This window comes from Acanthochromis polyacanthus, chromosome 2 (assembly GCF_021347895.1).
Source record: "Acanthochromis polyacanthus isolate Apoly-LR-REF ecotype Palm Island chromosome 2, KAUST_Apoly_ChrSc, whole genome shotgun sequence".
Lineage (NCBI taxonomy): Eukaryota > Metazoa > Chordata > Actinopteri > Pomacentridae > Acanthochromis > Acanthochromis polyacanthus.
In genome coordinates, this window is record NC_067114.1 from 46,626,070 (window position 1) to 46,642,338 (window position 16,269).

The 16,269-nt window shown below is 39.9% G+C and overlaps 2 protein-coding genes across 8 annotated transcripts in view; one reads left to right on the forward strand and one right to left on the reverse strand.

Moving 5' to 3' along the window:
- Window positions 1-16,269, forward strand: part of herc1 (HECT and RLD domain containing E3 ubiquitin protein ligase family member 1) — a 92,002-nt gene that overhangs the window by 25,831 nt on the left and 49,902 nt on the right. For 4 of the 7 annotated variants that reach the window (XM_051940473.1, XM_051940497.1, XM_051940478.1 and 1 more), the window contains exons 16-27: window positions 741-873; window positions 2,103-2,294; window positions 3,307-3,531; window positions 3,849-4,022; window positions 5,226-5,340; window positions 5,426-5,546; window positions 6,608-6,779; window positions 8,753-9,089; window positions 12,104-12,224; window positions 12,307-12,358; window positions 12,453-12,518; window positions 15,359-15,630. In XM_051940473.1, coding sequence (XP_051796433.1) covers window positions 741-873; window positions 2,103-2,294; window positions 3,307-3,531; window positions 3,849-4,022; window positions 5,226-5,340; window positions 5,426-5,546; window positions 6,608-6,779; window positions 8,753-9,089; window positions 12,104-12,224; window positions 12,307-12,358; window positions 12,453-12,518; window positions 15,359-15,630 — 1,980 coding nt within the window. The remainder of the gene's footprint in view (window positions 1-740; window positions 874-2,102; window positions 2,295-3,306; window positions 3,532-3,848; window positions 4,023-5,225; window positions 5,341-5,425; window positions 5,547-6,607; window positions 6,780-8,752; window positions 9,090-12,103; window positions 12,225-12,306; window positions 12,359-12,452; window positions 12,519-15,358; window positions 15,631-16,269) is intronic. The other 3 variants (XM_051940502.1, XM_051940504.1, XM_051940491.1) reach the window with 2 other exon arrangements.
- On the reverse strand, window positions 3,997-5,094 carry LOC127531386 (mucin-19-like). The gene is made up of 2 exons (XM_051940607.1): window positions 4,146-5,094; window positions 3,997-4,100 (listed from the first exon to the last, which is right to left on the reverse strand). The coding sequence occupies exons 1-2, from the start codon at window positions 5,059-5,061 to the stop codon at window positions 4,006-4,008; spliced, it is 1,011 nt and encodes a 336-aa protein (XP_051796567.1). The 5' UTR covers window positions 5,062-5,094; the 3' UTR covers window positions 3,997-4,005.

Below are 16,269 nucleotides of genomic sequence, written 5' to 3' on the forward strand. Positions count from 1 at the left end.
GATGGATGGATGGTTGGATGGTCGGAGCACACTCAGAAAGATGTCATGTGTTTCTCCAGATAAATCATGTGATCAGATTCAAACATACGATGATCTTCATGTAGTTCCAGATTTCTCAGCTTCTCGTAAACAACACTAAAATGATGATAAACTCTGGTTTGAGCTGCTTTTATGTTTTTGAGTTGTTTCTTGATAAGATAAGTAAATGTCAGCAGAAAGTCAGGAAAGCTTTAGAAACCACCAGTCAGTCTGGAAAAGAGTAGTTTCAAATGGAGTTACTTTGTGAGGAGTGTGACGTTTTAGTAGCAGAATAAAATGTGCATCATTTGAATTTATTTAGAAGTTCGTCTGGATTAAGGAGTCTTAACATCATGGAACTGATATAAAACATGAGTTAGAGCAACGTAATTCCTCTAAAACTACTGATAAAGGTGTTCCAGGTTACATGGAGGATGTTCCTCTGCATGGTTCCAGTCATTTATTTAGAAGAAAACCAGCATTTCTTCCCTCTCAGGGAAACAATAGTGTGAACTAAAGGCCTCTGAGCGTCAGTTAGTCTGGAAACGACTCCTTCAGATCAACCAACCGATCCACCAGAACACCTGGAGGAAGCAGAGCTACTCAGTGACATGTTTACAAACCAGTGATGGCACCTCAGAATGCTTCATGCTGATCGTAAGATGTGTTTAAATGCTTCCAGATGTGTTAAAACCTCTGTCATCTCCACGTTTGTTTGTTAGAACTCCAGCAGCGTGGCTCTGCTCCACAAACACCTCCAGCTGCTGCTGCCTCATGCCACCGACATCTTCTCCAGATCTGCAGCTCTGATTAAAGAAAGCTCCTGGAACGGCAGCATCCGGGAGAAACTACAAGGTGAAACAGAGGGCATATGTTACAGAACACAGCTGCTGGAGAACCACTGAATACATGTCTGACTGTAATGCATAGTTAGCTTCTCTCTGACTTTTAGTTAGCATCTTTGTGTGACTATGGTACATAAAATCTGACCTGGTTTTCAGACTCTTAGTTTTCTGACTGGTTTTAAGACGTATACGATCTGTTTGGTCTCTCAGGTGTTTTATGGTCCAGTGTGTGGATAAGTTTAATATCTACCTTAAAACCTGATTCTTTAATTTTTATCTGGTATGATTCTATTATTACTGGTAGTTTGTCTTTTTCAAGACTGATTTTTTTTTTTTATCAAGAAAAGACTAAATAAGCTAAGAAGACAGCAGCAAAAATGTAGAATATATCAGGAAAATAAGTCAAATAAACAAAAAAAATACTGAAGTACTGTTTATATTGTATAGAATTATTCCTGACTGCGGAAAATACCCATATTTCACAAGGTTTTTGCACATTGTGTGATGACTGTCTTTTGATGGTGATTTTGCATCTTTTTGGCAGTTTTACACATTTTGTGATGATTTTGTCTTTTTGTAGTGATCATTGCACTTTTCAGTGGTGATTTTTCGTCTTTTTTGTGGCAAATTTGCTTTTTTATTATATGTAGGAAAATGCTGCACAGATTCGTCTATGTGTAGAAAAAAAATCTGTAGTTTTATTGCACCAAATATTGATGACACACATGAATGTCTTAAAGTTGCACCAGAGTTTTCCTTCTTTTATCTGCTTGGAATAGAACAACTACCACCACAGTGGAAGATTTGTGGATCAAAGTCCACATTTAAAACAAAAAAAGATTGAATTGAACGTTACAAAAGTACATCCAACGTAAAAATGCGTCTTTTCTTGTTTCAGTGACAGAATGTTGCACAAACATCGATCGAACTGTTCAGTCTGACAGCAGCAGGAAAGAAGGCTTGATTATTGATCGTATTATTGTTTATTTTTAATGACACTTTTGCTCTTTTTGACTCTTTTTCTGTTTGACATTAGTTGCACTGATTGATTGAATTCTCTCTTAGTTTCTTTTTTAAGGCTTTTCATCACTTTGCTCTTTACTTTCCTTCTTTTTTTTAATTAATTTGCGTCTTTAGAACAGATTTGAACCCAGAACTCTCAGACATATGAGCTGATTTTCCACCAATCGATGATGTTTGTGTGTTTTCGGACCACTCTTCTCTCTATCTGGTCTCCAGATGTGATCTACGTGTCGGCGGCTGGCAGCATGTTGTGTCAGATCATCAACTCTCTGCTGCTGCTGCCGGTGTCGGTGGCCAGACCTCTGCTGAGCCACCTGCTGGACCTGCTGCCTCCTCTGGACCGCCTGAACCGGCTGCTGCCCGCCGCCTCCCCTCTGGAGGACCAGGAGCTGCAGTGGCCTCTGCACGGTGAGAGTTAGGAGTAAAAACATCGATTAAATCAGCAAAACGTCTACTGTATAGTCACTAATCTGAAATCAGAGGTTGACTTTATGTATTACGTTCCTGTGTAAAAATTAGAGATCGATTGTTTCCTACACAATTTTCAAGTTTTTTAGCCTCTGCATGGTGAGAATTTAGAACAAAAACAAACCTTTACGTGGATTAAATGGTCAAAACATTTACTGTGCCATCACTCATATGTTTCAGGTTTACTTCATGTATATGTGTGTAAAAATGTTAGATCGATTGACAAAGTGACTTACAACATGTTTACAATGACTCGAAATATGTTCAAAATGACAAAACAATCCAAATGACTGAAGATTTGTCCTTAATTACCTAAAAAAGTAAAAAAGCAACCAGAACAGCTAAAAAATTAGCTGAAACAACATAAAAAAAATCATCCAGAACGATTCAAACATTGAACCAAAATGCTCATAAATTGTCCAAAATGACAAAAAATGTCCAAATTGACTCAACATTTGTACTTAATTACCTAAGAAATGTCTTGCAATGTGTTTAAAATGACAAAAACTATCTAAAATGACTTCAGATTTGTACTTAATTACCTTAAGAATGTCTAAAAATTAGTTTAAAATGACAAACATTCTGAAATGACTCAACATTTGTACTGTACCTACAAAATGTCAAGATTCAAAAACTGTCCAAAATGACTTAATATTTGTCTTAAGAATGACTGAAAAGTCGTGCATTAGATTGAAAAGTTGTCCTGATGCCCAACAAAGTTTCCAAACTGATTTATAATTTGTACTTTACTACCTAAAAAATGACTTAACATGTTTTTAAAATGACAGAAACAATCCAACATTTGTCTCAAGTAATCAAAACTTATCTCAGAGACTCAAACATTGTGCGTCTCTAATGGACACTGAATTCCAGGAGGAACCAGACTTCTTCTCTCCACAGATATTTTCTGTTTCTGACGTGTCCACCACCTATCTACACCTTGTCCCTCCAGGTACGTCGGACTTTGCTGAGCCTTCCTCGGGGATGTCGTTGCCCCAGCCAGCCCTGTCCTGGGTCTGGCTGGTGGACCTGGAGAGGACAGTGGCCCTGCTGGTCGGACGCTGTCTGGGAGGGATGCTGCAGGGGGCGCCCACATCTCTGGAGGAACAGGACACCGCCTACTGGTTAAAAACACCGTTATTCAGCAACGGACTGGAGATGGACATCCCTCAGCTCGGTACAGAAACATTACCACACAGCATGAGAATCAAAGTCCTAATGAATATAACAATCTAAATCTAGAGTTCTGATGACTATAAACGAATCTAAATCTTAGCTCTGGTAAATATAAATGTGGGAAGTGCTATATAAAGACATAAAAATATGTCTTTGTCTGAAATTTAGAAGCTTCAAAATTTCCATAAAATTGTTCAAAATTTTAATGGCTGAAGCTTTGTTCAAAATAATAAAACCTGAATATTAACGCAGATAATGGCTCATTTGTTTTAGTTGTTTCTTGCGTCTCTGAGCTGATAAATGTCCGTGAACTTCCAGACACCTGCATCAGCTCCTTACTGGAAGCTGCTCTGTCCGGTAACGAGGAGCAGAAACCCTTTGACTGCACTCTGCGTCCAGACCTCAGCGTCCTGGTGGATTTAGCTCTGGGTTCGTCTAAAGAACCGGCCAACAGCCTCTGGATCAACATGCAGGACTACGCCATCAGCAAAGGTCCCGACATGACCCAACTGTACCCGACCTGACATGACCCAACTGTACCCGACCTGACATGACCCAACTGTACCCGACCTGACATGACCCAACTGTACCCGACCCGACATGACCCCACTGTACCCGACATGACCCCACTGTACCCGACATGACCCCACTGTACCCGACATGACCCCACTGTACCCCCACTGTATCCGACATGACCCCACTGTATCCGACATGACCCCACTGTATCCGACATGACCCCACTGTATCCGACATGACCCCACTGTATCCGACATGACCCCACTGTACCCGACATGACCCCACTGTACCCGACATGACCCCACATAACCCACTGTACCCGACATGACCCACTGTACCCGACATGACCCACTGTACCCGACATGACCCAACTGTACCCGACATGACCCAACTGTACCCGACATGACCCAACTGTACCCGACTGTACCCGACATGACCCGACTGTACCCGACATGACCCGACTGTACCCGACATGACCCACTGTACCCGACATGACCCACTGTACCCGACATGACCCAACATGACCTACTGTACCCGACATGACCCCGCTGTACCCGACATGACCCCGCTGTACCCGACTTGACCCACTGTACCCGACATGACCCACTGTACCCGACATGACCCAACTGTACCCGACATGACCCGACTGTACCCGACATGACCCAACTGTACCCGACTGTACCCGACATGACCCGACTGTACCCGACATGACCCACTGTACCCGACATGACCCAACTGTACCCGACATGACCCGACTGTACCCGACATGACCCAACTGTACCCGACTGTACCCGACATGACCCGACTGTACCCGACATGACCCACTGTACCCGACATGACCCACTGTACCCGACATGACCCAACATGACCTACTGTACCCGACATGACCCCGCTGTACCCGACATGACCCCGCTGTACCCGACATGACCCCGCTGTACCCGACTTGACCCCGCTGTACCCGACTTGACCCCGCTGTACCCGACATGACCCCACTGTACCCGACATGACCCGACATGACCCACTGTACCCAAAATGACCCCGCTGTACCCGACATGACCCACTGTACCCGACATGACCCAACTGTACCCGACATGACCCCACTGTACCTGACATGACCCGACATGACCCACTGTACCCTCAGTATGTGCAGTCATTAACCCTAAACTGTCTCCGTTTCAGACTGGGACAATGCGTCTCTCAGTAACGAGTCTCTGTTGGACACGGTGTCCAGGTTTGTGTTGGCAGCGTTACTGAAACATACCGGGCTGCTGGGCCAAGCCTGTGGAGAGGGAAGGTACCGGAACATTGCTATATACACCTGACAAGAAATTTACATCCCATAAACACCACATTTATGATCTTTATCTGGCTTCTGTCAGGTACCAGCCCTCCAAATCTCTGGCTGAAGTTTACCGCAGCGTCTATAAGGTACGAAACCGACTGCTGGCCTGTAAGAACATGGACTTCATCCAGACCAGGTCTTCTTCACGGGAGAGGAGGGTGAGTAACCAGGGAGTCAACATACAGCAGCAAAAAATAGCAAAAAAAATGGTTATAAAGCACTGAAATAACAACAAAACGGGACAGGAAACAGTTCTAAAAAACAGAAAAAGTCCTAAATCATGAAGAGGAAACAGACTGTGAAACTGCACACTCATATTTTAATTTAGTGAAGCTGTTTAATGGTTCTGATTAAAATATGATGCTATTGGATAAAAAAATGTGTTTTTAGTAACTGTAAATGCAATTAAACAGAAATTACAAGAAAATATGACAGTCTTAAAAAACAGTCATCAATCATAAGGAGGAAACAAATTATGTAGTGAGGTGTTTTGAGAGTTCTCTGAATAAATTTGATGACAATTGACTAAAAACTTTGTGTTTTTACATCCTTATCCTCACAATATTTGCTACAGAGTGCAATAAAACTAAAAAAAAAACATTCCTTAAATGAAGAAAAAGTCATAAATCATGAGAATGAAGAGATTACTAAACTACACACACTTTTTTATTCAGTCAGGTGGTTTGAGGGTTTTTTGAAGAATATTTGATGACATTTGACTAAAAACGCTGCATTTTTACATCGTTATTTTCACATTGTTCACCCCAGAATGCAGACATGACAGCAAAAGTGGACTGATTGATACAAACTGTTGGGTTTCCTCTTTTGCTGAGCCTCAACATTCATTAATCGATTCGATAAAATGGTGAAAAATATGGATCAGTTTCCTCACGTCTCATTTTCTCCCAAAATCCTCAATTTGTCACAGAAGAGGAAAGAAACCAGAAAATATTCACAGTGAAGAAGCTGAAATCACAGAATTTAGACATTTTTTTTCCCAGAAAATTGCCCAAACTGATAAATCAAGAATGAAAATAGTTAATTAAAGTAATAGTCAACAAAAAATGGAGTCATTTTTGTAGAAAATGTCTTAAGTCATGAATTTATTTCCTCTGTGGCAGCATCTCTAAGAAAATAATACCTGATGTCATGAACATTTTATTACCCAGACCTCTTTTTTAAATCTAATAACGTCCTTACGTTTGTAAACTCTGATCAGATTTCAGACAACCAGGACTCTCTGGACATGGACCCTCAGGAACATTCGTTCACCAGAACCATCGACGAGGAGGCCGAGCTGGAGGAGAGGGCCGACCGGGAGAGAGAGGAGGGTCACCAGGAGCAGGACGACGAGGAGGAGGACCGAGAACACGAAGTGATGACGGCAGGAAGTAAGTTCAGCTGGACGGAGCTTCAGCTGCAGCACCAGGAACCAGGAGATGTGATGCTGTCATGATTTAGATTCTGTTCAAAGTTTGTTTCTTTGTTATTTGAGACCCAAAACTAAGTTCAGTAAAATATTTAGAGTTTCATATCAGTAAACGTCCTGAAAAACAAACATCTTACCTTTAATGGATCCAGTAGAAGTGAAATTTGAAATTACTGGTCCTGAAAATGGAAAAGAGTGCAAACTTTTTAAACAGTGCTGGTCTAGTGTCCCCACAAAGTTCCTGTTAGTGTATGTCTATGATTGGATCCATGTTCCCACTAAAATACAGTCTTTGGTCGACATGTCACCTAGGGCTGGACCCGAATATCCCCAATATGCATTCGCTACGGCGGTATCTGGATATTAATATTGGTATCTGAATATTCACCGCCCCCCCCGGGTCGGACATTACCGGACTGAACAAATATGCGGCGTTACTGTCTTCCCTCCACCTTCGGCCACATCGGCTCATCCCATCATGTGATCACATAAACATATACACGTCTATAACATGTACACATATATCTATAACATGTACACATATGTCGATGTGATCACCCCCTCCTCCCCCCAGACGAAAATATTCAGAGCTCGTCTCTTCCCTTCGGCCCACTTCGGCTCATCCCGCCGTGTTCTTCGGCTCATCTCGGCTCCTCCATTCGTGTTTCTTACCACCACCTGAATGGCCGGGTTGCTGCAGACTCTGATGTCACGCTTCACTTCGTTGCATAAACACAAGACAAGATGCTGAAGACCTCCACTGTTTTCAGCCGGGAGACCAGACGAACGGATCGGAATATTTGGGCCGTCTCCGCCACAAGCCGCCACCCCGTGCCGCCCCGCCCGTTTTATTTGTGGAGTTTTTGAACTCTTCAGATGGAAATATAAGATTTTACAGACATTAGTTCTAGGTCCTAAATAACTGAACAGAAGAGAAGCTGAGGTGATGCAGACATGACACTGACTGACCTGTAGGTTCATAATAACTGGATCTGTTCTAACCTGCCTGCTGCTGATGAGGCTTTTGTTGAATGTTTTGTCATTTTATAAACTACATTCATATGCACTGCAGCTTTAAATGCAGCTTTGATCCTTCACTATTCTAGGATTATTTAAGATAATTTAGACCTCTGATGATGTGTAGAGGTGGAAGTTATGCAGGTGTGAAGCAGGTTAACGGGTAGATTCATGAACAGAGAGGAGCATCAGGAATCTTCAGATTAACACTAATAAATTCTGACACTTTAGAGGAAACTGAAGTTCCTGGTTTGATCATTTATGGATGTTTAGTTCTAAATGTAGCTGATCAGTTTCCCCTTAATGTGTTCTTTCTGCACTGTTATTTGGAATGAGAGACGCAAGCATTTCACTGCCGGTAATTGCTTCATGTAATTTTTAGTATGTGACAATAAAAACTCTTGAATCTTGAATCTAATGTGCAAGATCAATATGTTTACTTGAGTTTATTTATGTAGCACCAATTAACAGCATGTCACCTCACAGCGCTTCATCTGTAAACCAGTGAGGTGCAGTAGAACCAGTATAGAACCCAGTAAGGTCCAATAAAACCACTGTAGAAACCAGTGAGAGCCAGTAGAACCAGTACAGATTCCAGTGAGATCCCACATGACCAATATAGAACCCAATGAGATCAAATAAAATCATTGTAGGAACCAGTGTAGGACGCCGTGAAGTGCAGTAGAACCAGTTTAGAACCCAGTCTAGTGTTACTTCAGCATGATTTCTGTCTTCATTAAACTAATTAAATGTAGTCGTGGCTGTCTGTATCCTAATTAAACCAGTGAGGTCCAGTAGAACCAGTGTAGAACCCGGTCAGCATGTTCTTTATCTTAAACTAATGAGTCTCAGTCCTATGTTCGTCTAACTCTGCATCTCATGTGTCTGTCTCGTCGTTTGTGCTTCGCTGCACAACAGAAATCTTTCAATGTTTCCTCTCAGCCCGGGAGGTGGCTCGGAGTCGGGACCGGGAACGGGCCAGCAGCAGCACCGGGCTGGGTTCTGGCTCCGCCTCCAGGACCGGAGGGGGCGGAGACGAGGACGGCGTCCTGTCCCAGGAGGGTCGTAGAGGCAGCACCGGCCTACCTGAAGGTCAGGACCTTTACACGGCCGCCTGTAACTCTGTGATCCACCGCTGTGCTCTGCTGGTTCTGGGGGTCAGTCCGGTTCTAGGAGAACTCACCAAGCAGAACCAGGAGGACGGACAGACCCAGAACCCTGCAGGAACCCAGGAGTGTCTGAGCTTCATGACCAGGTCAGAACCGTCCTCCTTCACTGATTAGATGTAGTTATTCAGTCACTTCTTTTATTATAATAATAGCAATAATAACAGTAGTAATAATTATTATTGTTATTTTTATTATGGTTGTTGTTTGAACTTTTTATAAATATTTTGCCAGTTTTCTCTCATTTTTAATGTATTTTTAATGTATTTTACTATTTATTTTATTATTTTAATTTGCCTATGAGTTTATGTTTAAATACTATTTTATTTTCTTAATATTGTTGTCTTATTTTTCTTTTAATTTTGACATTTACATTTTAGTGTATTTTACTGTTATTCCCATAACTTTTTATTCTATTTTTCCTTTTTAATTCAGACCTTTTTATTTTTAATCTCTTCACCTTTTATTGTTGTTTTAATTGGCTTTTAAATTAACTATTAATTATTGTTTTATTTTTATTTACATTTTAACTTTTTTCTATTTGATGTTTTATCTTTTCACTTTTTATTCTTCTTTTATATAAAATTTTGACTTACATTTAGTGTATTTGACTTTTTATCAATTCATTATTTAGTGTCTTAATATTAAAGTATATTACTATATTAATATAATAAGAAATAACAAATATTTCTTTTATTTCAGTGTATTTTATCTTTTATCACTTCACTCTAAATTATTGTTTTATTCTGTAACGTTGACTCATTTTGGTGTATTTTAGCACTAAAAACGTTGTGGGATTAGATGTAAAACAGCTAAAGGAAAGTTAAGATAAAATGGTGCTAAAATACACAAACTGAGTCAAAATGACAGAAATTAAAAAATTACAAGGAAATGATAAAAGATAAAATAGACTAAAATAAAAATAAAAAGTTATGGGGTTAGAGTTAAATTGCACAAAATTTAAGACAGAATTAAGATAAAATGATCCTAAAATACACAAAACTGTGACTCAAAATTCAGAATAAGACGATAATTTACAGTGAAACGATTAAAGACAAAAAATCTGCTGAAAGTCTGAAGACGGAAATTTAAAGATAAATAAAAAGTCAGAAAATGTTTTAAATATGCGTCTAAAGTTTCACTAATATCTTATATTTATATTTTATGCTGTAATGTTTTCAGAACATCAGACATAGTCGGGCAGAAATTGTTCCAAAAATCTTGTTTATTTTCTAGATTTTTTTGTGTTTTTTTTTAAACTCGTCTGCGGTTTTTAATTAATTGAATTTAACTGTTTTTAATTTTTACTCTGCTGCTGCTGGAACCAAAACAACTTTTGATCTCCAGTTTTACACTAAAATCTGGTCCCTGTGAATTAAAACTAAATTAAATCCTCTAAATGTGTTTTTTTTCTGGTGTTTCAGGGGAAACTTTTTGTTTTATTTTGGGTCCAGTCTGTGTCCAGTCCGGTCTGTGTCTCCTGACGACCGTTCAGAGATTATTAGTTAATAAAGGAGGATCCACGGTGTAAATCTGTAAACGTTCTGCTGATCGTTCAGCTTTTCTCTCGGCTCCAGTACAAGTTTTCTGCTGACTCTTTAGATTCTTGACCTACTTCTGAGTGACTCCAACAAGTTTGGTCAGGCGTTGGTCTTTATTCTGTGTTTTTACCTGAAGCTCCGTGAACAAGACCGGACCTGAAGATGAACCGTCGTTTATTATCACAGAACCCTAAGAGACGTTTTCTAGGTCGTCCTGAGTTCACTTTGACTGTTTTTAACCTCGACAGGCTGCAGTTTGTCTTTTTAACTCGAGTTAAACATTAAATTTAGGAGAACTTTCTACAGAACCTTTAAGCTGTTATGTTATGTTAAGCTGTTTATGTTAAACCAAACCCCCACAGTGAGGAAGCGTTTAGTTATTTAGTTTGGATTCAACAATCTACCTCTCAGCTTCTGGTTCTCTTCTAAATCTAATAAAAATAATAATAAAAAGCAGCAAAACCATGACTTTAAATCATTTACCAAAATAAAATCTCTTCATTTTTGTTCCTGGAAAGTAAACATGAAGATTTTGTCTCATTTTTTCCAAAATAAAACACAAATATTGACTCATTCTGACAGTTTTGTTGCTAAAAATCACAAAATGCTTCAACAATAAAAGCAGCAAAACCACAAATTTAGGACATTTACCAAAATAAAAACTCTATTTTGTCATTTTTAATTTTATTTTTCTCCTAATTTCATACATTTTGGTGTATTTTCAGTTTTATCACTGGATTATTTTTGTATTGTTTCATTTAGTTTTTTAATTTTAGCGTGCATTTTAGTCTATTTTATCTGTTTATTGCTTTCATTTATTTTACCTTAGTATTTAGTCTATTTCAACTTTTTATTGACTTTTATTTATTTTAACATAGATTTTAGTCTATTTTATCATTTTTTTCAATGACTTTTTAAAATTTATTTTGTTTTTAGCTTACATTTTACTCTACTTTTACTTGATGTATTTTATTACTTTTATTTTTAATGTAGATTTTAGTCTGTTTTATCTATTTTTTTATTTTATTTATTCTAATTTGAAGTCATTTTTATTTAATTTTAGCTGTTTTTTTATTTTAATGTTAACTGACATTTTATTCTTTGATCTTTCATCACTTCTCTTTTTTTATTGACTTATTTTGTCTTAATTTTAATTTACATTTTAGTGTGTTTTTAGCTATCAATTAATTTTTTATTATTGTTAGGTTTGCTTTTCATTTTAATGTACGTTTTAGTCTATTTTATCATTTTTTTGCTTTTTTATTTTAATCTAAATTTGCCTATTTTATCACATCAGTTCTTATTGTATTTTTATTTTAATTTAAATATATAATTTAGTCTGCTTTCTCTTTTATGACTTTTCTATTTATTCTGATTATTTTTGATGATATTTCATTTAGTTGCTGTTTAATTTCTCCCTTCTTTTTAAATGATATTTATTTGTAGCTCGTATTGTTTTTCTGTTTAAATTCCTTCTGTAAGCTTGCCTCATAAATACAGTCTGACTGATCCGTTTTACGTGTTTTAATCTGCTGACTGAAATGATTTGTGGTGTTTTGTAGAAGTGAGAGTCTGAGTGCAGAGAGCCGCTCGGTCCAGAGCAGCCCCAGTTACCGACTGATGAAGTCCAGGAGTGAGTCCGATCTGTCCCAGCCGGAGTCGGATGAAGAGGGCTACACTCTGGTAAAACCACCTCCTGTTCTGTCTGGTTTTCTGTCTTTATAACGGGATTTAAAAGCTACATGGAGCTTCGTTTCTGTTCCAGAGCGGACGCAGGAACGTGGACCTGGACTTGGCGTTCTCCCATAAAAAACGAGGTAAAGAGTGAGTCTGGAAGCTCAGAGCTGAAGCTGTGGGTGTCTGTGGTCGTTCATGTGTTGTCTCTCTGTCTCCTGGTTCCGCTGGCCATAGTTTATTTGCTTCTTTTGGGCCAGTTGAGCCCCAGACACAAGAGGAGCTCCAAGCAAGTACCCGATGGCATGTTTCTTCCTCTTGTTAACTTCACCATCGATCCGCCTCCTCATCTTCATCTGTAGGGAAACCATCCTCCTGCTGCCTGTTTGCACAACGAGCCACAGTTCAGGAACGCTTCTGGTTTCACTTTTAACCCTCTGGACCACAAAACCAGACCACAGATCTCTCATTTTGAAAAAATCACTCAAATTACAGCGTTTATCAGCCAGAAACTGTAAAACGCATCAGATTTTTCAGCTTATCATGCCGTTCTGTCTGAAAACGGAACCAAAATGAATCAGAATCCCTCCATTTTATACGTCTAGTTAAAAGATTCTCTAAAATAAACAGCTTGAGTCACTTAGATTCTGTAAAAAACTAAAACTCTGCTCTCCTCATGCAGCCGTGACGCATTAATGACTTCTGGATGAGCTGCAGGCAGTGTTTCCTCAGAGAGACTGAGAGGAAAATCAAAGCTACTGGATGAATAAATGAATGCAGCAGAAACGGTGAACAGAGGAGGAAGTTGTTGGAGATCCATTCAGCATGGAGGAACATCTTTCTACAGATGAGGAGCAGAGTAGAGATGCAAGTCTGGAGAAGCTGTAAAAATTAAAATGTTCACATTAAACATGACACAAACAATCCAGAATGACTAAATATCTGGACGTAATTACCTTAAAATGACTCAAAATGTATTTAAAGTCACAGAAACAATCCAAAACCAAGTAACATTTGTACTTCATTAAAAATTTTCTAAAAATGACTCAAAATGTGTTCAGTCACAAAAACACTCCAAAATGACTTAATATTTTTGCTTAGTTGTCAAAAAAATGTTGTAAAATGACTCAAAATGTGTTTAAAATGTTGAAAACAATTCAAAATGATTTAAGATTTGCACAAAATTATTGGAGAAATTGGCAAAAGTCTCAAAAACTGTCCAAAATGATGCAATATTTGTACTTAATTGCCTAAACAATGTCTGAAAATGTGTTTAAAATGACAAAAACAATCAAAAATGATCTATCAGTTGTACAAAATGACTTTAAATGTCTAAAATAACTCAAAATGTGTTCAAAATGACAAACAATCCAAACTGACATTATTGAAAAACTGGCAAAAGACTCAAGCTACCCAAAATGACTTTTATAAAATCTACAAAGACTCAAAATGTCTTTAAAATGACTAAAACAATCCAGAACAACTGAAGGTTTGTACTGAACTATTAAAAAATTGGAAAAAGACTCAGAATGTCCAAAATGACCTAACATTTGTACTTAATTACCTGAAAGAAACCTAAAAACGACTGTGTTTAAAATGACTAAAACAATCCAAAACGACTAAACAGTTCTTCTTAAGGACCTACTACATGCCTAAAACCTGCTGTTTGGGGTCCAGAGGGTTCCAGAACGTTGGTACCGACAGCTTTAGGGTGCTTTCACACATACGCCTTTTGGTCCGCTTAAAGCAGACTGGAGTCTGCAACACCAGCAAGTACGGTTCGTTTGGGCTGGTGTGAAAGCAGACCAGATGTTTTTGGTACGGACTAAAGAACCGAACCGCTTCTATGTGAACTCCAGTTCGGTTCGCTCCTGGTGAGAACACAAACCTGTCTCCATTCGGACCGACTTCATGGCGCAGCAGACTTTTTGGTCTACGGGGGTTTCCGTAGCAACCTGCACAGGTTGTGGAGCATCGCCCGCTTTCTCCGATAACGTCTTGCAATGCGTCTTCTCCGTGCCAAAAACGACTGTGTAATGTTCTCGTACCGAATGCGAGCTTCATGCTGGAACAACAGCAGTATTTGTGCTTGCTGCATAAAGCAATGATACGACTATATGGCACCAAGAACGAACAGGAGAGCATAGTTCATTGTTTATGAATAAACCTCGATCCATGGAATAAACACAGCCTGTTGTTTTCTTCCAGGATTTTTCCCTCTTCACATGCTGCGCCAATCAGTGTTCACCTACGTCATTATTTTTGTGAACAGCGCCGCCAAACGACTGGGGGGAGATATAACATTCATCGTAGTTGGTTCAACTCATAGACTGTATATAAAGATGGACGTAGCATCTGGCTCCAGAATTGAAGCCAACTCGGAAGTGTCAAAAACTTGCAATATCACGCCGTCCGCTAGGGTTGGCTCCAAAAAGCTTTTTCTCCATAGACCCCAATTCATTTTTGGAAAAAATAAAATTTGATAGACTGATTTTCTACAGCTGAGGATTTTTTTCCCGATAGTTTTCATGGTCAAAATGAGAGATCAGGTGGCCGATCTTAAAATAAATCAATACTGAATTTTAAATAAATCGTTAAAGTTGGCGGAGCCAGGGGGCGTGGCTATACTTGATTGACAGCAACAGAAGCCTCTGTGGTAAAATGTGGGCGGGATAAGAGAGTCCTCAGCCAATCCTGCCCCTAGTTGCTCTCCGGTCCAGTCTGTTTGATGACGCTTTTTGCGTCACTGGCTCCAAAAATCCAAAACGGCGACCAGGAAGTAGCAAAATCCGGGCTTCATTTCCTCGGCGTTGAAACCAACGGGTGACGTCACGGTTAGTTTACGCCTGGTTCAACTGCGAAAACACTGGTGTGAATGCGAACTGAACCAGTTGAAATTAGCAACATTGTAACAACTTTTGGGTCCAAACAAACCACTCTAACGGACTAACAGGTGTGAAAGCACCCTTAGACTCCAGGACTGGTCCAGGTCTTCATTCATCTGCAGCTTCTCTTCAGTTCTGGATCATGATGGCTGATGAAGCATGTAGACTCTGTAGACCGATAGCGCATCGCTCTGCTTAAAGAACCGCGGTCCGTCCGTTAAATGCTCCCCTCTGAAAGGTTCCCCCTCTCCTCCCCAGGCCTCCTCCACAGCTCCCCGGACTCTCTGGCCGAGTCCTGGTTCCGGGCCAAGCTGAGCCGCCAGCGCAGCTACAGCTCGGCCCACTCGTACGAGGAGTCGGACCTGGACCTGAGCCGCTCGCTGGGCGTCCACGCCCTCATCGACAACATGGTGAGCTTCATCAGCGGGGACGTGGGCCTGGCGCCGGCCTTCAAGGAGCCCGAGGAGAGCATGTCCACCAGCCCTCAGGCCACCATCCTGGCCATGGAGCAGCAGCAGAGCCGGGCCGAGGTAGGGACGGGTAGAAGAACCAATCAGAACCAAAGTTTAAGGTCCAAGAGAGGACGTTAGCTTAGAGGGATGAGACGAGATGAGATGTTTCATTATGATCAGCTAAAGTCTCCTTCCACTTGTAAAGTCCATTTATATCACATCACCTTTGGTTTCCAACGACTCCTAGAACTCTGATGGAACCATTAAAACAAGAATCAAGAATTTAGTTTCTGTCTGGATTTATTATTTGTCTTAAACATTCAGAAATATACAAACAGAAATGCTAATATTTGGTTAATTTGGTCCATTTCCACCTCAGTTTGGTTCCTCTGGTTTCAGTCTTCTGGTTTATCTTTGTCTCCTCTAGACAGTGTGCCTACCGTCAAGCATGGAGGTGGCGGTATCATCATACCATCAGTTTAACTGGTTCAAGTCTGAGTCAGATCATGAGCCAATCTGGACAATGTCAGCATCAATCTGGGCATTTTGGAGTCATTCTGGATGTTTTCTGTTGCTTTGCAATAGTTTTGCATAAATCTGGACAAATTTTGAGTCAACTTTAACTGTTTTTGCATCAATTTGGGCAAGTTTTGAAACAATTTCTGCATATTTTAGTCAAGTTGGACAATTGAGTGAATTTAAGAGCCAATGTAGAGA

What these genes read in the sequence shown, in the direction of transcription:
- LOC127531386 (XM_051940607.1), bottom strand. Translation starts at nt 5,061, where the DNA reads ATGTCGGGTCATGTCGGGTACAGTGGGGTCATGTCGGGTACAGCGGGG. An exon ending in GTACAGTGGGGTCATGTCGG is followed by an intron (nt 4,101 to 4,145) that starts GTACAGTGGGGT and finishes GGGTCATGTCAG; the next exon opens with GTCGGGTACAGTTGGGTCAT.